The sequence below is a fragment of the Gambusia affinis genome, linkage group LG13 (genome assembly GCF_019740435.1).
Source record: "Gambusia affinis linkage group LG13, SWU_Gaff_1.0, whole genome shotgun sequence".
Lineage (NCBI taxonomy): Eukaryota > Metazoa > Chordata > Actinopteri > Cyprinodontiformes > Poeciliidae > Gambusia > Gambusia affinis.
Window position 1 is genome coordinate 19,436,376 of NC_057880.1, and position 16,831 is coordinate 19,453,206.

At 39.4% G+C, this 16,831-nt stretch overlaps 2 protein-coding genes across 5 annotated transcripts in view; one reads left to right on the forward strand and one right to left on the reverse strand.

Moving 5' to 3' along the window:
• Positions 1-16,831, reverse strand: part of macrod2 (mono-ADP ribosylhydrolase 2) — a 465,786-nt gene that overhangs the window by 369,561 nt on the left and 79,394 nt on the right. The gene's annotated exons all lie outside the window — the stretch shown is intronic.
• Positions 11,796-15,730, forward strand: flrt3 (fibronectin leucine rich transmembrane 3). Its single transcript, XM_044137271.1, has 2 exons — positions 11,796-11,931; positions 12,584-15,730. The coding sequence occupies exon 2, from the start codon at positions 12,626-12,628 to the stop codon at positions 14,576-14,578; it is 1,953 nt and encodes a 650-aa protein (XP_043993206.1). The 5' UTR covers positions 11,796-11,931; positions 12,584-12,625; the 3' UTR covers positions 14,579-15,730.

Sequence of the window (16,831 nt, forward strand, 5' to 3'; positions counted from 1 at the left end):
TTACCTGAAAACATCCTTAGGTGAAATTTAAAGCTCCAGATTCCCAGTTTTTAAGACGGATTCACAAAAAGGCCCTACAAACATCGACATAGCTACTCTGTTGCTTCATTAATTTGTGCTCAAATGCTAGGCTAATGCTACATGCTTCTGAACTGTTTTAAATGATTTATTTGTAATTCAGCTAATGACATATTTTCATGCTGTTCCTATGAATCATGTAAAGAGAAAACTCACCAATGAAGTTATTTTCCAGCTTATTTTTAAGACTATAAAATCTAATGAGTAATGTTTCAGCTGCTCTTAAGGAACTTTTCCCCTCCACCAAAGGCTCTCAGCTCAGCTCAGTACAGCATTAAAAATGCCTTGAAAAGGACCTGAAACAGCAGTGAGCTTTCCTGGAAAGGTTCACCACTGCTCCAATTAGGATCAAATTCATGTTATCAGACAGGTTGCATTTCGGTGTTCTTTTTAATACTAATACTCTAGCCTTCACCCAGTGAAATATAACTTTAACCAAGATATTTTCTAGTCCAAGGGGTGTCATTAGTTAATTTGTGTGATTCATATTAAATTGCTATATATTAAATTGGATTGCATTTCAAAGTGTTTTACGTCATCTCAAACACAGAAACACAATGCAACATAGAATGGAAATAAAGGAAATCTTAAAACTGACAAGCTGCAGAAAATAGAACGCTTTTGATCTTTAATTTCTGGATGCAATTTCTTGTCCGATCAACCATGTGTAACAATCACCGTATCATTGATTTCTAGTAGACATTTGCACCTTTAAGAGCAACAAGTGCCTAAAAACATTTTGAAAAGTCTCTTGTTCAAAATTAAAAACATCTACTGATGCAAAACTCATGTCTTTCTAAGATAAGTGAGTACTTTGATAACTGTGGTGTCAGTTGTGTCTGTTAGGGCAATACGTTTACCTAATACCCTCACTTCCTGTAGTGATCCAGCAAACAAGACACTGCAATCCATGAGGAACTGTATAATCTATTTTATCTTATCAAGAGCGCCTTTGTTCCCCTTGATAACATTAGCACTAACTTCCTCTCCTTACAACTCTAAACTTCAATTGACCTTTTTAGTAGAACACATACATGTGTTCTCCGTAGACTAAGACACCATACTGTAGGAATACTGCATGTTGTCTTAAAGATTGTGTCAGCATTTACACATACATGTTCAGTCCAGTGAAAAGATAAATGCTAGAGTTTAACTACAGCTGATAAAAGATGCTAAGTTGGCTAAATACATTTTAGTGCAGAAGTAGTAAACCAGTTACAAAGCAGGACAAAGGCGGGCTTCAATTAGCTATATTGGCAATGTACGCTCAACTGAGAAAACATTATATGGTAATTCTATCTTTTATCTCCTTTATTGTGCTGATTTGTGTCGTGGGGGAAGCGTGCTCTATCTAATCTGATCAGAGAGCATTGTATTTTGGGTCATTAACCGACAGGAGGTCCCAGAGGTTGACAAGTCGAATAGCCACCACCCCCTTTTGGAGCTACTCTGAGGCTCTATCAGCCTCATGTTTCCCCATCTAAGCAGACAACACACCAGCAGCCACAAAAGCAGCCGACAAAAGACAAGAAGAGAAACAGCTGATTTAGGTTTTTTGCTTGTCTACGAATCCATGTCCTGAATGAGTGCTGACCAAGGCCTCTGAGCAGCAGGACGCCCCGTGTTGTCTCTGTTGTCATTGGTTCTTTAAAGATGAAGAAGGGTCATCCTATATCCTTCACATCTGGAATTTCCATTAGAAAAGACTAGTGTCTTACTGCAAGGCATGTTAGCAACCCATAGCAAAACAATGACTTATGTAACCAACATTGCATTTATATGCATGATGACTCAAATTCTATCAATCAAAACTCACTTTACCAACTATTTTGGTTAATAGCATCAAAAATTACATTTGAAACAGCCTCACATCCATAAAATCCGACATCCGTATTCTTTTTGCACTTTCACCGACTTGTGCTTTTGCTCTCTCCATTCATGTCACATTGAATGCGTCCTTTCCAAATCAAAAATGTGAATGTGGCAACAAAACTAACAGCACAAATCTAAGTTAAACCACTTTGATTCTGAAAAGCTGCCTTTCTGGATAGGGGTGGGGAGGAGAAGCAGAAATGAAAGGCCCAGAGCAAAGATCACCGATGACTGCCTGCTGAGGGTGAATATGCAAATAAAGCAGAAGGTAAATGAAAAACAAAGCAGGGGTTTTGGCAGCTAGCTTTTACATGTTCCTGTTAATTTGGCATTGGTTAAAAACATGTTAATGTCAATAATGAATTCAAGCCAGAGGATTGGCGCACAGGAGGCACAATCAGTGCACTTTCCCTCATGAGCCTCAAAGCAGTTTGGGAATTTATTGTCTTTTTATAACAGGAACAGTCATAACACTGAGCTTACATAGGACAAATCCAACTGTGTCCATGTGTCCTGCAGAAAAGTCCAGGAAAGTAGGACACAGCCAGTCAACTGCAAACCCCCACATATTGACTGTAACACAGGCAAAACAAAAGTTAATCAATTATCTGTTTCAATGCATTTGATGAAGCAAAACAAAAAGGTCCTGAGTATTACAATAAAGACAAAGCAGAAATTAGGCTATAAAAGGTAAAAATTAAGCTTTACAGCAAAGTAGGAAGCAATCTTAATGTTGTCTAAACACTAAAAGCAGCCAGACAGACTGGAGCATGTCCTTGGGAAAGGAGAGCACCTTTCCCCCTTCAACAAAAGACCAACAGGGGCAACAGATTTCCCCCAGTCTTGAGATAACAGAAACCCAACACCTTCGTCCTCCAGTGGGGCTCTTTGTACGTCTAAGAGGGGGGTCAATCACCAGTCGCTGACAGATGTGTCTGCAGTCGATTTAGGAGAGGAAGACATGTTGAGGTTAGACACAGATTTCTCTGCTCTGTCCCCATGGAAAGAAGACACAGATCAGGCCAGGATGTCCAAGTTGACCTTTTATCGCCCTTAAGTCTCTGACAGACAACACCTGGGCTATTATAGTTAGGTTAAGAAATTGCATTTTTTTTTAAACCATGTGCTTTAGTTAACAAATTAATAGTATACAGACAGGAAGGAATCTGGAATCCCATTGTGTCGCAAACAAAAGTGAGAGTCACTCCAGCTGGAAAGCAAACAAATCAGAGAACCTCCAGTGGAGGTCTAAGTAGTTTCGGCAGATGCTCCAGGCTTAAGTGTCTGTTCAATTAGGTACTCCAGTTAAGATGGCAATCATGGTCTAAACCCTGTGCTGCTGAGGCTGAAGTTGGATCACATTCTGTCCCTGGCAAAATGCGAACATGGGATGATGAAGACAGCCATTGAGCTTTTCTCTTGTTTGTTTAACACCCCATGAACAGAGCTGAGCATATATTATCGCTAAGATACCCTGCGAGCGGTCTTCATTTCAAAAAGCCAGCTTTTTCCATTCATTACTGAGCCTCCAATTTTGCTTCAGAAGAGATTTTTCTTTGTGATTTTTTTCCCCGTTTTAAAGAAGTCATTAATTATTACAGAGCAGCCTCCCTGTCGTGACAAACAGAAAGATATTTCTGCATCCCCACAGCAAGAGAATACAAAAGCTCTCTAATAAATCTGGGCGTTCACTGAAAATTAATGCAGACCCTCAAAGCACTTAAAGCCGGATTGTAAAGGTTTGAGATAATTATCGAAGGTAACGGTGAATGACAGGAGTCTTAAATTTCTCACTTTAAATTTTATAGCTCTCAGTGAACTGATCTCTACAGGCAACAACAAGATGATGCCATTCAACAAGAAATAAACAGATGGCATGGCAACGCAACGTGTGGGACTGTGGGGTCCGACTTGTCAAGTAGCCAGAGGGGGAAAACCCAGGAAATGACACAGACTAAGAGGGTGTTGGCCAGGTCAGACACTCTTCTGTAAAACCCCTGACCGCCTCATCTCTGCTCTGCTTTTTTTTTTTCTTCATCTAAGTAGAAAAAGAAAATCAAAAAAGGTCAAGAGGCACTTATGCCCATGCTGTATTAATATACTTATTCGTAATCATCTAAATGCAGGCTCATAAATAAAGGCCTACATAAGCAGCCCATTTAAGCTGTATAAACAAACTTTCAACATTTTGTCAAGCTACAATTTAAACTTTAAAGCACTTCTTGGGGACTTTTGTCAAACTCAACAAAATAATTGAAGCAAAGTGAGGGAAAAATGTGTTTTAACATGTTTTACAAATAAAAATCTGAAAAGTGTGGTGTGCTTTTGTGTTCAGACCCTCTAAGTCAAGTCTTTGTTCAACCACCATTCTCTAAAATTACAGCTGCAAGTATTTTTAAGCATCTCTGCTATTCTTGTGTTGATACTTTTTTTCAAGTACGGCTCCAACTCAAGAAGATTAGATGTACAACATCAATTGGATTTATGTCTCACCTTTGACCAGGTCATTTTAACACACAATATTTTATCTAAACCATTGCATTATAGTTCTTATTATATGTTTATGGTTGTCCTGCTGAAACATCTATCCCACTCTCAAGAGTCCTGCACACCAACGGGGTTTCTCTGGGATTGTATTTATCTCCATTTTTTTTAGCCCTTCACATATTTTTATTTTAAAACACTAACTCATTTAATTGTCTATTGTACAAATACTGAAAAAAGTACATCTGAGATAAAACACCCCTTGCAGAGTTCATGACAACTGATGACATCCTTTATGGAAAACTGAAATTGATTTTGTTCTTTAGATCAAGTGACACAGGTAATAACAGTTTTTCTAAAATTTATCAACATTCTCACACATATTATATGCTACTATTTTGGGGTCCTCTTCTGACTTTTGTGGCACATGGTGAGTGAATCTCTGCTCTTTCCTCTTTCCTCCACTCCCCCTAGTGCACCTAATGGGAACTGCATCTTCAAGCACCAAAACAGAGACCATGACGGAGAGAGACAGACAGAGAGAGAGAGAGAAAGAGAGTGAGAGAGAGAGAGAGAGAAAGAGAGAGAGAGAGAGAGAGAGAAAGAGAGAGAGAGAGAAGGACCTCCCCCAGATGACATCAGAGCTCTATTGAAGCAGAGCTAGAGGCGCACACAACTCCACATTTGTACTGAGGTCCACACTTGCGCCCATGTCCTATCACAGCCAGTTGATTGTGTATTTGTGTGAGGGGGGCTGCCACTGAAAACAGAGCAGTGCTGCTACAGATAAACTCCAAGTAGCTCTTAATCTGTGTGGGTTAGGAGAGTTTATTCTTCGTTTTCTTCACTTGGATCTGCGTTTCAATTTTTATTAGCCTGGATTGGATTATTTTTTATTATTTTCCGTCTTCTGAGCCACATTTAAAGAGGATACCTGTTACTTTTTCATTTTGCTGATTGTTTTGAGAGGTAAGTAATCTTTCTGCTGGTGCAGCAGTCCTGTTGGAAGTGTTTCCCTTTTCTCTCTTTTTGCCTTTTGGATTTTCTCTTCGACTAACTGAAAGTAATGCGGAATCCTGAGGAGTTGCGTGAATCTGAACTGCTCCTATTTTCCAGGCGAATAATACCGAGTCCTGTCTATACTGACGGGCGCGAATCTTTTTATATCCATAATAATAAAAATGTGAGTCCACCTTTCTCCAAACACAAAAAGCGTTTCTTCAGCTGCACAGATTTTGCAGCACACAGAATATGTTTTTATGTCACCAATTCAAGCCTTTTCCCCGGTGCCTGCCACTTGCTGCTGCGATCTGTACAAAACCCCTTTAATTTTACATTTAAAGACAAAAAACACCAACTCAGTGTTGTTTTTCCACAATCACATTTTAGTCTCGGCGCCACTAGTGCGCAACGCAAATCTTTGCGCTCCTTTAAAATATTCCAGATTTTAAGCACTGCATAGAGAGGCGCATGTATCTATGGGAATGGTCTGGGATGAATATGCAAACTTGGAGAGGATTAGCGGGGTTCACTGTCTGGAGCAGTCTCGGTGTCGCAGCCTGAGGAGACACCCCGGTGCGCTCCTGAAATTGCAGCGCGGATCCCGCGGTGTTGGACATGAAGGGGCAGCTGGGGAGACTGTATGCCGCCTAAACGCGCGTTATCTGTCGCTGTCTGGAATACTTCCATCGGTTGCTAGCGATAAACAAAAAACAAAGTGTCATCATAACGTAGTTACATGTCTTAGAAAGGCGTGCAATGCAACGCGCAATTTTATGCAAGTTTTACGCGCATCAGGACGCTATAGGTAAGCACAGTAATTCGCAAAATTGCACGCTTGCAATGCAACAACCCCATTAATAAACAGAAACTTATCCCTAAAACTAAAACCAACTTGGCGCTATTCTCCCTTCATCCAAACTGATATTTATCCTATTAGTCCAATACAATATAGCGGCATGCCTATTGGCACCACGAGACAGGGACAGTTGTTAATCCAATTTAACAGAGCCTTTTATCTTCATGAGACGATAAGGTCATCCAGGCTCTAAATAATGGCCCCAAGGCTGTGCACCAATTCTGCACACAGCAAACTTCTTGCTTCTCCTCTCATGGAAAGCAATGGTGGTTTTCCTTGTTTTTATTATGGAAAAAGATAGCTGGTTAAACATGGCAGTCATGAGGACAGGCCCAGTTCCTCTCTGATAGCTTGCCTGAGGCTAAAGTCCCCAGTCAGTTGTTTTTCAGAGGGAACTCATATAGAAGATTAACAGCTAACCAGGTCACAAAGGATGGAATTATCTAATTGTAGAAAAGAACGCATAAAATTTATATTTATGCCCAGTTCATGCGGAGAAATGTTTATTTTGGTTGCAGAACTGCAGGCCCAAATCTAAAATAACCTAACGCAGTTCTTTCATATTTTACAGAGCCACTAAGGTGTATTTTTACCAGGTTTTCCAAGATTTAAGAAACACATTTCAAATATTTTGTCAAGAAGAAATCCAAAGTTGGGAGAAAACCATGAATACTGTGAGAGTGCCTCAGATAAAACAGTGGGGAGGTTAACAAATCCCTTTATTTTGGGAAAGGTGTCCGGCCTGAGCCAAGATAGGTTTGTGCAGCTTAACAGAAGCATTCATGTCTTGGGTTTTGCTTGTCAAAGACACACACACACACACCCCTACATACATTTCATCTCGCAGTGCCTACCACCCCCATGTGGGGAAAAACAATTGCAGCTGCTGCAGATCTCTCCTTTCAGCCAGCTACAAAAGAGAAAACCCCGTCAGTCTCGGGCCTATATGTTATTAATGGGCCAGCAAAAGTATCATTTGTTCAGCCTATTTAGAGATAACACCAGGAGGCCACATACCAAATCTGAGAAACATTCAGAGATTTTTCTTTTCACCCTGTTTTTGCTTGTTTTGTGTGTGTAATTTCCGTCATTTAGATTTCGAATAGGAATATGAACATTTCATTGAAATTTGGCAGCACAGTAGACCCCTGCCAGGTACCCTGACATCTTCATCCAAGAAATAAAAAATTCTCTGCATATAAACACACAAAGAAGTTTCAAATAATAATTGACAAACTGGCTTTCAAGACTTTTACTTGTCCATTACTGGAAGATATACATATAATTTAATAATATAATGTTCGTAAATCATTCATGTTTTCCGCTTCCATTGAAAAAAATCCTACCTGCTTAATGTGCTTTTTTGCAAATCCACACATTTCTGAACCGATCACAGATCCAACAAAAACTATACCTGTGCAATGCAATCAGTCATAATTCAAAATAATATTGTGAATTAGAGTGAATATCAGAACAACATAATAACAGAAATGATTTCCCAATGGAGAGCTCTACTGTGGTTCAAAATTAATTTCAGAGTTCATGAATAATTTAACAACCAGCCATTACAATTTCTACACAGCTCTTTGCTCTATAAATGCAAGCCTACAAAACTTTCAGTATTTTGCTAAAGTAAAAGTCATCATGTTCTGCAATAATTACACAGGCATGAAATTGTTTGTGCTTGAGGTATTTTGCAGCATTTCTTGTGGAGTACATGACTCCAGGGCATTGAGCTCTTGTCTCTGTTATTTCAGACTAATGTACATTTGTGTGTATTCTGCTCACAATGGCTATCAGTGTCCAACTTTATGTCTCTCCTGCTCTTCTCCCCTGTAAACACACTTGCACCCATTTTTTCCCCCACAATGGTCAATTTAACTTTGCCAGTTCAGATTAAACGAAGCAGACTCCACTCTATAACAGCTAGTGAAATCCCACTCTCCTGTTGGCGGAGCTTATCAAAACGATGCAGAAAAGCATCCATCACAAAAGAATAAACAACAACAACAAAAAATAATTGGCACAACTTTAGTTGCTTTAAAAAACGCTCAAATGTAAATAAATTTGCAAAATATAGGGCCATTTATGACAGGTTAATGCAATAACAATGCTTAATTGATTCACTGCTTAGATGAAATGAGTTTTAATAAAAAGTTTACATTTTTATAACCCCCACCCCACCAGCCCTGATCCTCTCTGTGAGGCTACAAGGTCTGCATGCTTGCCCTGGAGCAAACAATGAAGAGGGGCCACTCTCCTGAAATTTGATGAGTAGAGGGGGGAAAAAAAGGTAGGGGAGAAAAGTATCCAGGCCCAAATATGCTCTGTTAAATTAAACAAAAACTTATCCAACATACCAATAATCACCATCTCATTAAGTAACTGCCCCCACCCCCCCCCCGCTGTTTTTTTTTTTTCTACACCTTGACCCTAAGCTAGACTGTTACCTGAAGTTCTAACAATCCTGATGGCAAAAAATAAGCAAAAAACAAAGGTAGGCATGGGTAGTAAAAATTTCTTATGGCAGGATAAAAACAAAAATAACAGCAACAATCCCTCCTGCCATTCAAACAGAAGATATAATACCATTATAAATTGTAAGGGTTATTTTGAAACAAAGGCAGACACCTGCAAAATTTAGTAACTCTTCAGAGAGTCTTAGTAAGAATGATGTTTCTTTACACAATTATTTTTTTACAGCAAGCTGAATTATTTCCAAATAGGCTAAATTGATTTATTTATTTATTTGCAATTAAGAGAAAATCGTAAGAGCATTCTTTCTGTTAGCTCTTTGGCAGGGTGCAGCAACAAGTGGAGGAAAAGGAGCAGACAAATTAGCAGCTTTGACACAGAAACTTTTTAAAATCTTGGTATAAGTTCTTGATGTTATCCTGTTCATGTCTAAACTCAATGGTGTACAACCTTAGAAGTCAAAATTTGCTTGATGGAACCGAAAAGAATAACCTTTTAGTAAAATGGTAAATTTCCAAGCAATTTAAATGATATTACATATTTAACAATATTCATAAAATGAAAAACTTCTTAGAAAAAGCAAATTTTCTATTGAAATAGCTCAACAAAGTGCTTCATCAAGAGTTCATTCCAACAGACCGATATGCCATATCCCTCTATCATCCTGCCATTTTGTAAAACTCCATTACTGTATTTAATCTTTTTTTTCTCTCATCAGACTCCCTTTATTCCACTAGTTACTGGAGGTCGCATCTGGTGTTTTTTTTTTCCCTAGACTCTAATCTACTACTAATGTAATACTGGACAGAGAGAGCCCATGTTTAGATGGAACAGAAGGAAGGGGGGGCTGTTATTATGAGACAGCATCTCAGGAGTTGTAATCGAGTTACAAGCCTCTCAATTCCCTAATCTTCTCCTTGTCAGGGGTTACAACTGTTAAACGGCTGGGCTTCTTGTTCCTAATTTACCTTTGAATGTTTTACAGCACACGGTAGCAGCCATAAGGGCACACGGATAGTTACAGAGCTATTGTGTTCTGAGAGGAAACGAAACATTTTCTTTGGTGAAGGAAATCTATTTTCGTGAGCAGAAAACGGCAGTCGGTGTGTGTAAGCAGAGGATGAGGTGGGCGTGAAGGGTCACACGAAGTAGCTGGGAGCAGCCTGGTGGGATGCAACACCCATCCTCTACTTAATATGAAATTCAAATGGACTTCATATGTCACTGGTGCTTTTCACAGTGTGAGTAATTACACTAAGCTCTGACTGGATCCGTTTTTGTTTCACGGAAAAGAATTTGGACAGACTTCTTTATTTTTAATCACAGGACCGGTTCGCTTGTAAAATACTTAGAGCTCAGCTATGCATTGAAGCGGAGAGAGAAGGGCACATGAGCTCCACCCTCCCCTATTGTTGAGTTTGGGGTCCAGATCACAGATGTGTTTTGCATACACAAGCATTCTTTCCTCCATCTCCATAGAAAAGATTTGGTTATTTAGAGTAACTGGGAGTAAAAGGTCAATGGACTAAAAGGCAGGAAAAGAGGGGGTTTTTGAATGTGACATTGTAAAGTAGTTTTAAGACTGGCATATACCTATAAATCAAATTTGGTCAGATACCCAAAAATAATTTTGTTTTTATACCCAATAAACATGTTTAAACTCCGAAGTCCAACCGTTTTTATTCCTCAGCTTTTATTAACAAAAAGGAAATAATTACTTTTTTGTTGTTTTTTTTGTTTTTTTGGTGGATCTAAAGCTAAAATTGGAAGGTCAGACATAAAAGAAAAACGGAAATCAGTATCAACCAGGAAAAGGCTGATTGGTCAATTTCAGTAAAACATTTATCAAAATTAAACTTAATTGACTTGAGTGTTATAATAATACTATTATTCAATTAATTACTAAGTTTTGGTACACATGGTATTACTAACAATATTTATAAAAGCAAAATTTGTGACAAATGTTTGTGTCTACTACCAATAATGCTGTATATCGTATATAAATATTTACTGTCTGGTTTATATCTCACATTTGTGCTGAAATGAAAAGAAATTTGGATTCTACCACTGCAATTATTAAACCATGAAAAATCAAGACTTTTATAAAAATTACTGACATGCTAGCATTAGAATGTTGCTATCAGTTGGCATATTATTATGATTGAATTGGCTAGTAGGTGAGGAGCTGCAAATTGCATGTTTATTATCATATTTTATTAGCTGATAAATGATATCCCAATATCAGCTAAAATAGTAACAGTAGCTATAATTATAAAAGATTACCATGTTAGGTTTAAATATTGAACACTTTGGAACATACTAAAATTAGATAGCAAGTATTTGCTAATGTTCTTATGCTAGCCAGAAAGCTAATATAAATTCCAATGTTTTATTATTTGAGCTTTTCTCCACTAAATTATATAATTGTGATTTTTTTGCAGAGCACTGTCCCAGGTTTCAGGAGGCCATGATGACTCGAGGTGCAGATGCATGAGGGAGACTGGGTCCTTCAGGAACAGCAACTCATCCCGTATTGCTTTCTAAAGAAGAAAAGGACACTGGTTATCTGCTTCAGGAAAAAGATCTTGAGCCCTGGATTAATGTGTGTACTGGCTCAACAAGGAAGCAGAGGATTCTGGGTTACCTGAAAGCACGGTCGGCACAAGCAAACAGGCCAGGATTGAGCCTGTGGCCAAGGGGATTGGCATGGCTCTGACCGGCTTTGTGTCAACCCATCATGTCTGACGAGCCTGATGGCAGGAAGGATTCTTTGCCATCCGACTCACGGATCTCTATAAAAACACAAAAAAACCTTAGGGGCTGTTATGGCTGTTGAACCTGACTACAGCAACAGCCGCTGGGATTTTTAATATCAGCTAAGGGTGCATGTTCTTTTTTTTAGCAAGAAGGGATGCTTTTTTTCTGCAAGCTTATCTGCCATGGCAAAGGCATTGAAAGAATGAGCCTTTGACAACATAGAAGAGGTCATCGTCCAAACAAGGATCAGCTTGGCAAATACTGACCAGGTCAGGACATCACCAGAACCCATCATCCCTCCCCTTGGACAAACGTTTTCTTTCAGTGAGGATAAGAACAAATTTAAGAAGAAATCTTGATTGGATTTTTCTTTTGTTGGAAAGGATTTACAGCCTCATCTAAATCAGGTATTGTAAATAAAGATTGCTTTGAGTCTTTTTGATGTATTCACAAGATTCCTATTTAAAAAAAATAAAGATAGGTAAATGTGGGTGTGAATGTACAGTTAAAGCCCAATGTATTCTTGAGCTGATTAAAATGGAAATTCTGCTTCATTTTTATGTCTTAATCGACTGCCCCAACATTGCCAACATGGAGGGGAATAAAAAAAAACTCCATTTGCAAAGCTTTTACAACCCAGTGTTATAAGAAACTAGTAATAGCCAAGAGATCAAACTGCAAAAAAACAACACTGCATCAAAATTCAATGCATTATGAAAGATGTAAAATTTATAAAGTTGGGACCAAAAATTTAAGACATGCCTTCAACCACAAATCTTTAAAATTCAATTTAACTTGAAAACTTGCATGACAAAACAAATTCCAGTGAGCACTAAAGAAGTATGAAGTAAAACCTTAAGATAGGCCTTCCCACCCTAATCCTCATAATCAGTTCATATCAGTCAAACGGAAAAATGCAAAATGATTCTTTCAGCAGTTACTTAATCAAGAAAGTGCTGTAGGCAGCTTTTCAAACCTGCAGCAATTACAAAAACTGGAATTTGGCTCCCTCTCTCAGGGCCTTGTCCATTAATCTGCTTTTTCTGCTCTTTTCCCAAGGGCCCTTTGAGTGATTAGACTGCCAGGATACGCACCTTAAAGATGGTACGTCACTGCAAGTCCTTTGTCCTTTTCCTAATAAGGATTGGGCTGCTGCTGGGTCTAGCGAACCCCTTGGTCACCTCTGCCTCGTGCCCCTCAGCTTGTCGTTGTGATGGGACCTTCATATACTGTAATGACCGAGGCTTGACTTCCATACCTACAGGGATGCCTCTGGATGCTACAGTGCTCTTTCTGCAAAATAACCGCATCAAGAGTTCAGGCATCCCCACAGAGCTCCGCGGACTGGTAAATGTGGAGAAGATCTATCTTTACTGCAACAATCTGGATGAATTCCCAACTAATCTTCCACTCGGACTAAAAGAGCTCCACCTGCAGGAGAATAATGTCCGAATGATAACCCATTCCTCATTAGCTCAGATTCCTTACATTGAGGAACTTCATCTGGATGACAACTCTGTGTCAGCAGTCAGCATAGAAGAGGGGGCTTTCAGGGACAGTAATCACTTGAGACTGCTTTTTCTCTCCAGAAACCATCTGAGTACCATCCCAATAGGCCTACCCATGAGCATTGAGGAGCTTCGCTTTGACGATAACCGCATCTCGTCCATCTCAGAGCAATCGTTACAAGATCTCATCAATCTGAAACGACTAATCTTAGATGGCAACCTTCTGAACAACCGTGGGATTGGAGAAATGGCTTTCATCAACTTGATCAACTTGACTGAGCTGTCACTGGTGAGAAACTCCTTGACTTCACCGCCGGCAAACCTCCCAGGCACCAGTTTGGAAAAACTGCACCTACAAGATAATCACATAAACCGGGTGCCATCTGGGGCTTTTGCCTACCTTAGGCAGCTGTATCGCCTGGACCTATCTGGTAACAACCTAAGTAGCCTCCCACAGGGTGTATTTGAAGATTTGGACAATCTTACACATCTTCTGCTGAGAAACAACCCGTGGCAGTGCACTTGCAGGATGAAATGGGTGCGGGACTGGTTGAGGTCACTACCAACAAAAGTGAATGTACGTGGTTTCATGTGCCAGGGACCAGATAAAGTCAAAGGCATGGCTATTAAAGATCTGACCACAGATATGTTTGACTGTGCTGATTCAGAACTGTTCTCCACATATGAGACAAGCACAGTCTCCAACAATTTACGCCCATCACAGCCCCAGTGGCCATCGTTTGTCACCAGAAGGCCTGTGGTGAAAGGGCATGACATCAGTAAGAATTACCACAGTACTACCAGCTCTTCAGGCAGAAAGATCATCACCATCAGTGTGAAATCAAGTAGTGCAGATGCAATTCATATATCATGGAGAGTGTCACAACCCATGACTGCCCTGCGGCTCAGCTGGCTAAAGCTGGGACACAGCCCTGCCTTCGGCTCCATAACTGAAACCATTGTGCAGGGAGAGAGGACAGAGTATCTCCTCACTGCACTGGAGCCAGACTCTGCCTATAGGATATGCATGGTTCCCATGGAGACCAGCAATATTTACCTGTCAGATGAGACCCCCGTTTGCATCGAGACAGAGACCGGGCCTCACAAATCCTACCAACCAACTACAACTTTAAATAGAGAGCAGGAAAAAGAGCCTTATAAAAATTCCAGTCTGCCTTTGGCTGCCATTATCGGAGGGGCTGTGGCTCTTTTGGCAATAATCATGCTGGCACTGGTGTGCTGGTATGTCCACAGGAATGGGTCACTTTTTTCCAGGAACTGCACCTACAACAAAGGTCGACGGAGAAAGGATGACTACGCTGAGGCTGGCACCAAGAAGGACAATTCCATTCTGGAGATAAGAGAAACTTCTTTTCAAATGATACCTATAAATCATCTGCCCGTGTCCAAGGAGGAGTTTGTGATACACACAATTTTCCCACCAAATGGCTTAAGTTTATACAAAAGTCCACACAATGAGAACAGCATTAACAACAGGAGCTACAGAGACAGTGGAATACCAGATTCAGATCATTCCCATTCATGATGATGCACACAGACATCCAAGAGCAGTGTGTGACAAAAACAGAGCGGCAAGACTTTTACAAAACACTGGATATATGAGACTAAGGGAGCAATGTTCTGTACATTTGCCATATAATTTATATTTAAGGACATTTTATGAAGACTGAGAAGATTCCAATTGCAGGCTGTCACTGAACTATCAAATGCAATTCTATATTTTAGGGATTTGTAGTAATTTGTACTGTATTTCCTTTGCTTAAGGTTACCAACCGACTAAAGAAACTCTGTGTTCTATTAAGATATGATGACTTGTCAACTGTGAAAGTGGGTTTTCATTGCTGTGTTGAACAATCAGACTTTAGGAAACCTTGTAATATAAGCACAGGTCATTATTTTAACTTTGTGGCTGTTAGAAAAACAAAAAGGCAAAAAAATGACAAGGCAAGTATTGTAAGGCACAGATCGACCAATTCACCAAGCAGGCACGTTAAAGCATCTTAAAGAATGAGCAGAGACTAGCTGTCTCAACTTCCTATGGACCAAGAATTTTACTCAAGTATTCACCTAATGTGTGGTTATGAATAACTAAAAATGAGGTGCCATGATGTTATTATTTCTGCTTTGCTGGGTGTGTTATTTTTGCTTTGTTTTACAGGTAGACAAAACACAGCAAAGCAGGGTTCCAATGTATCTAATAGGATTGTAGGCCACAGCACAGGGCATAAAGCACACCAACCTTAACTAAGTAGACATGTCTGGCTGACACATAGGACCCCCCACTACCACCTACTCTATTTGTAGAATGGCCAAATGACAATGGCGGCATTCTTTAGTACCATGTACCATACGTCATTCTAGTCTACAGGCCAAAAAAGCCCCATCTTGTTGGCTTTCATACAAATTACCACCGTGTCAGCAACTCCTTAATCCCCCATGAGTATTATGTTCATATTATTTTCCAAATGGACACTTGTTTTGTTGCCACAATTTGAAGTTAACGGTTCTTTACAATTGAAAAACCAAAGTGCATTTTATGCCCTTTGGCCAGTCTTGTATGTGCCTTGATCTAATGCTTATTGTATTTAGCTTTTTAAGAAATCAGTGACTTTTTTTCATACACACTTGAATATGAGAAATATTGGTCATATTAAAAAATAAAAGTGGACAAAAACAACTTTTCCCTGTCTTACATTGAATACAACAAAACTACACTCAGAATAAATTATAATATTTCCATTCGAGTACAATATGTCACTATGGATATGATTTCTGAGTTTATTATGATTGTATTAACTTTTCAAATTCTATCTAAGCACTATAGAGCCTGAGAGGCTCCAGGGGTCCAATTTAATTCATTGATAGCTCAAATTACCCACTAAAAGCCTAATTTGAAAATGATAGGAAACGAAAAACATCCTCTTTTTATCCTTTATGCACATTTCCCCTTCTACAATATGAAATGGGATGTAAAATTAACTCATCCTGGTACCACACCATGAGGAGAGCAACATCTGTTTGAGGCCGCTGTTGTTCTATTCTGCTGGTAAGTCATGTGTAACCTAACAATGGGTCAGGAAGAAAAATACCACAATGGAGCAGAAATTGAGACACTGGACTCTCGGGTTTGATAAACCTCCCAGGCATCAGGCACACAACAGACCACCATATGGAGGGGTGGTACAGGCAGACCCTGCAGGGGATGCCCCTCTCTGCAGTGCACAGAGTCTACACTGCTTCAGGCAGCACGATTGCTGTTCACACTGGCAGAGGCCCAATTAAGGTGCACATGAAATCACTGAAGAAAATTATTTATTTTTTTTGCATATTCAAACCCATAAGGACCTCATATTAAATGTTTTTCTGTTAATTTTGTAAATTATAGAGGTAAAAGCATATTTCCATTAAGCCATTATGTTCACACATCCTCAGGCTTATGCTATCATATAAAACCTTCAGTTAAACTGAAGAAAGCTGCAGAAACAGCAAAGTCATCCCCATGTGTCCCTCAGTAACATCATAACCCTGACCTACGCAAGCATATGATGCCTTATATTCATCTCCTTTTTTATTTTTTTTTACATTTTGAACCCTTACAACCTAAAACTTCAGTGTTTTCCATTTTAATGTTATATGACACACCAAGACAAAGTTATTCATAACTGTAGCAAGATGACACATGGTTTTCATGTTTTTTTGTACATACATTTCATTTAGTCATATTGCGTCAGTTTAATTACACTTTACTAAACAATAGCCAGCCCCCCAAACTTATAAC

What these genes read in the sequence shown, in the direction of transcription:
- flrt3 (XM_044137271.1), top strand. Translation starts at nt 12,626, where the DNA reads ATGGTACGTCACTGCAAGTCCTTTGTCCTTTTCCTAATAAGGATTGGG.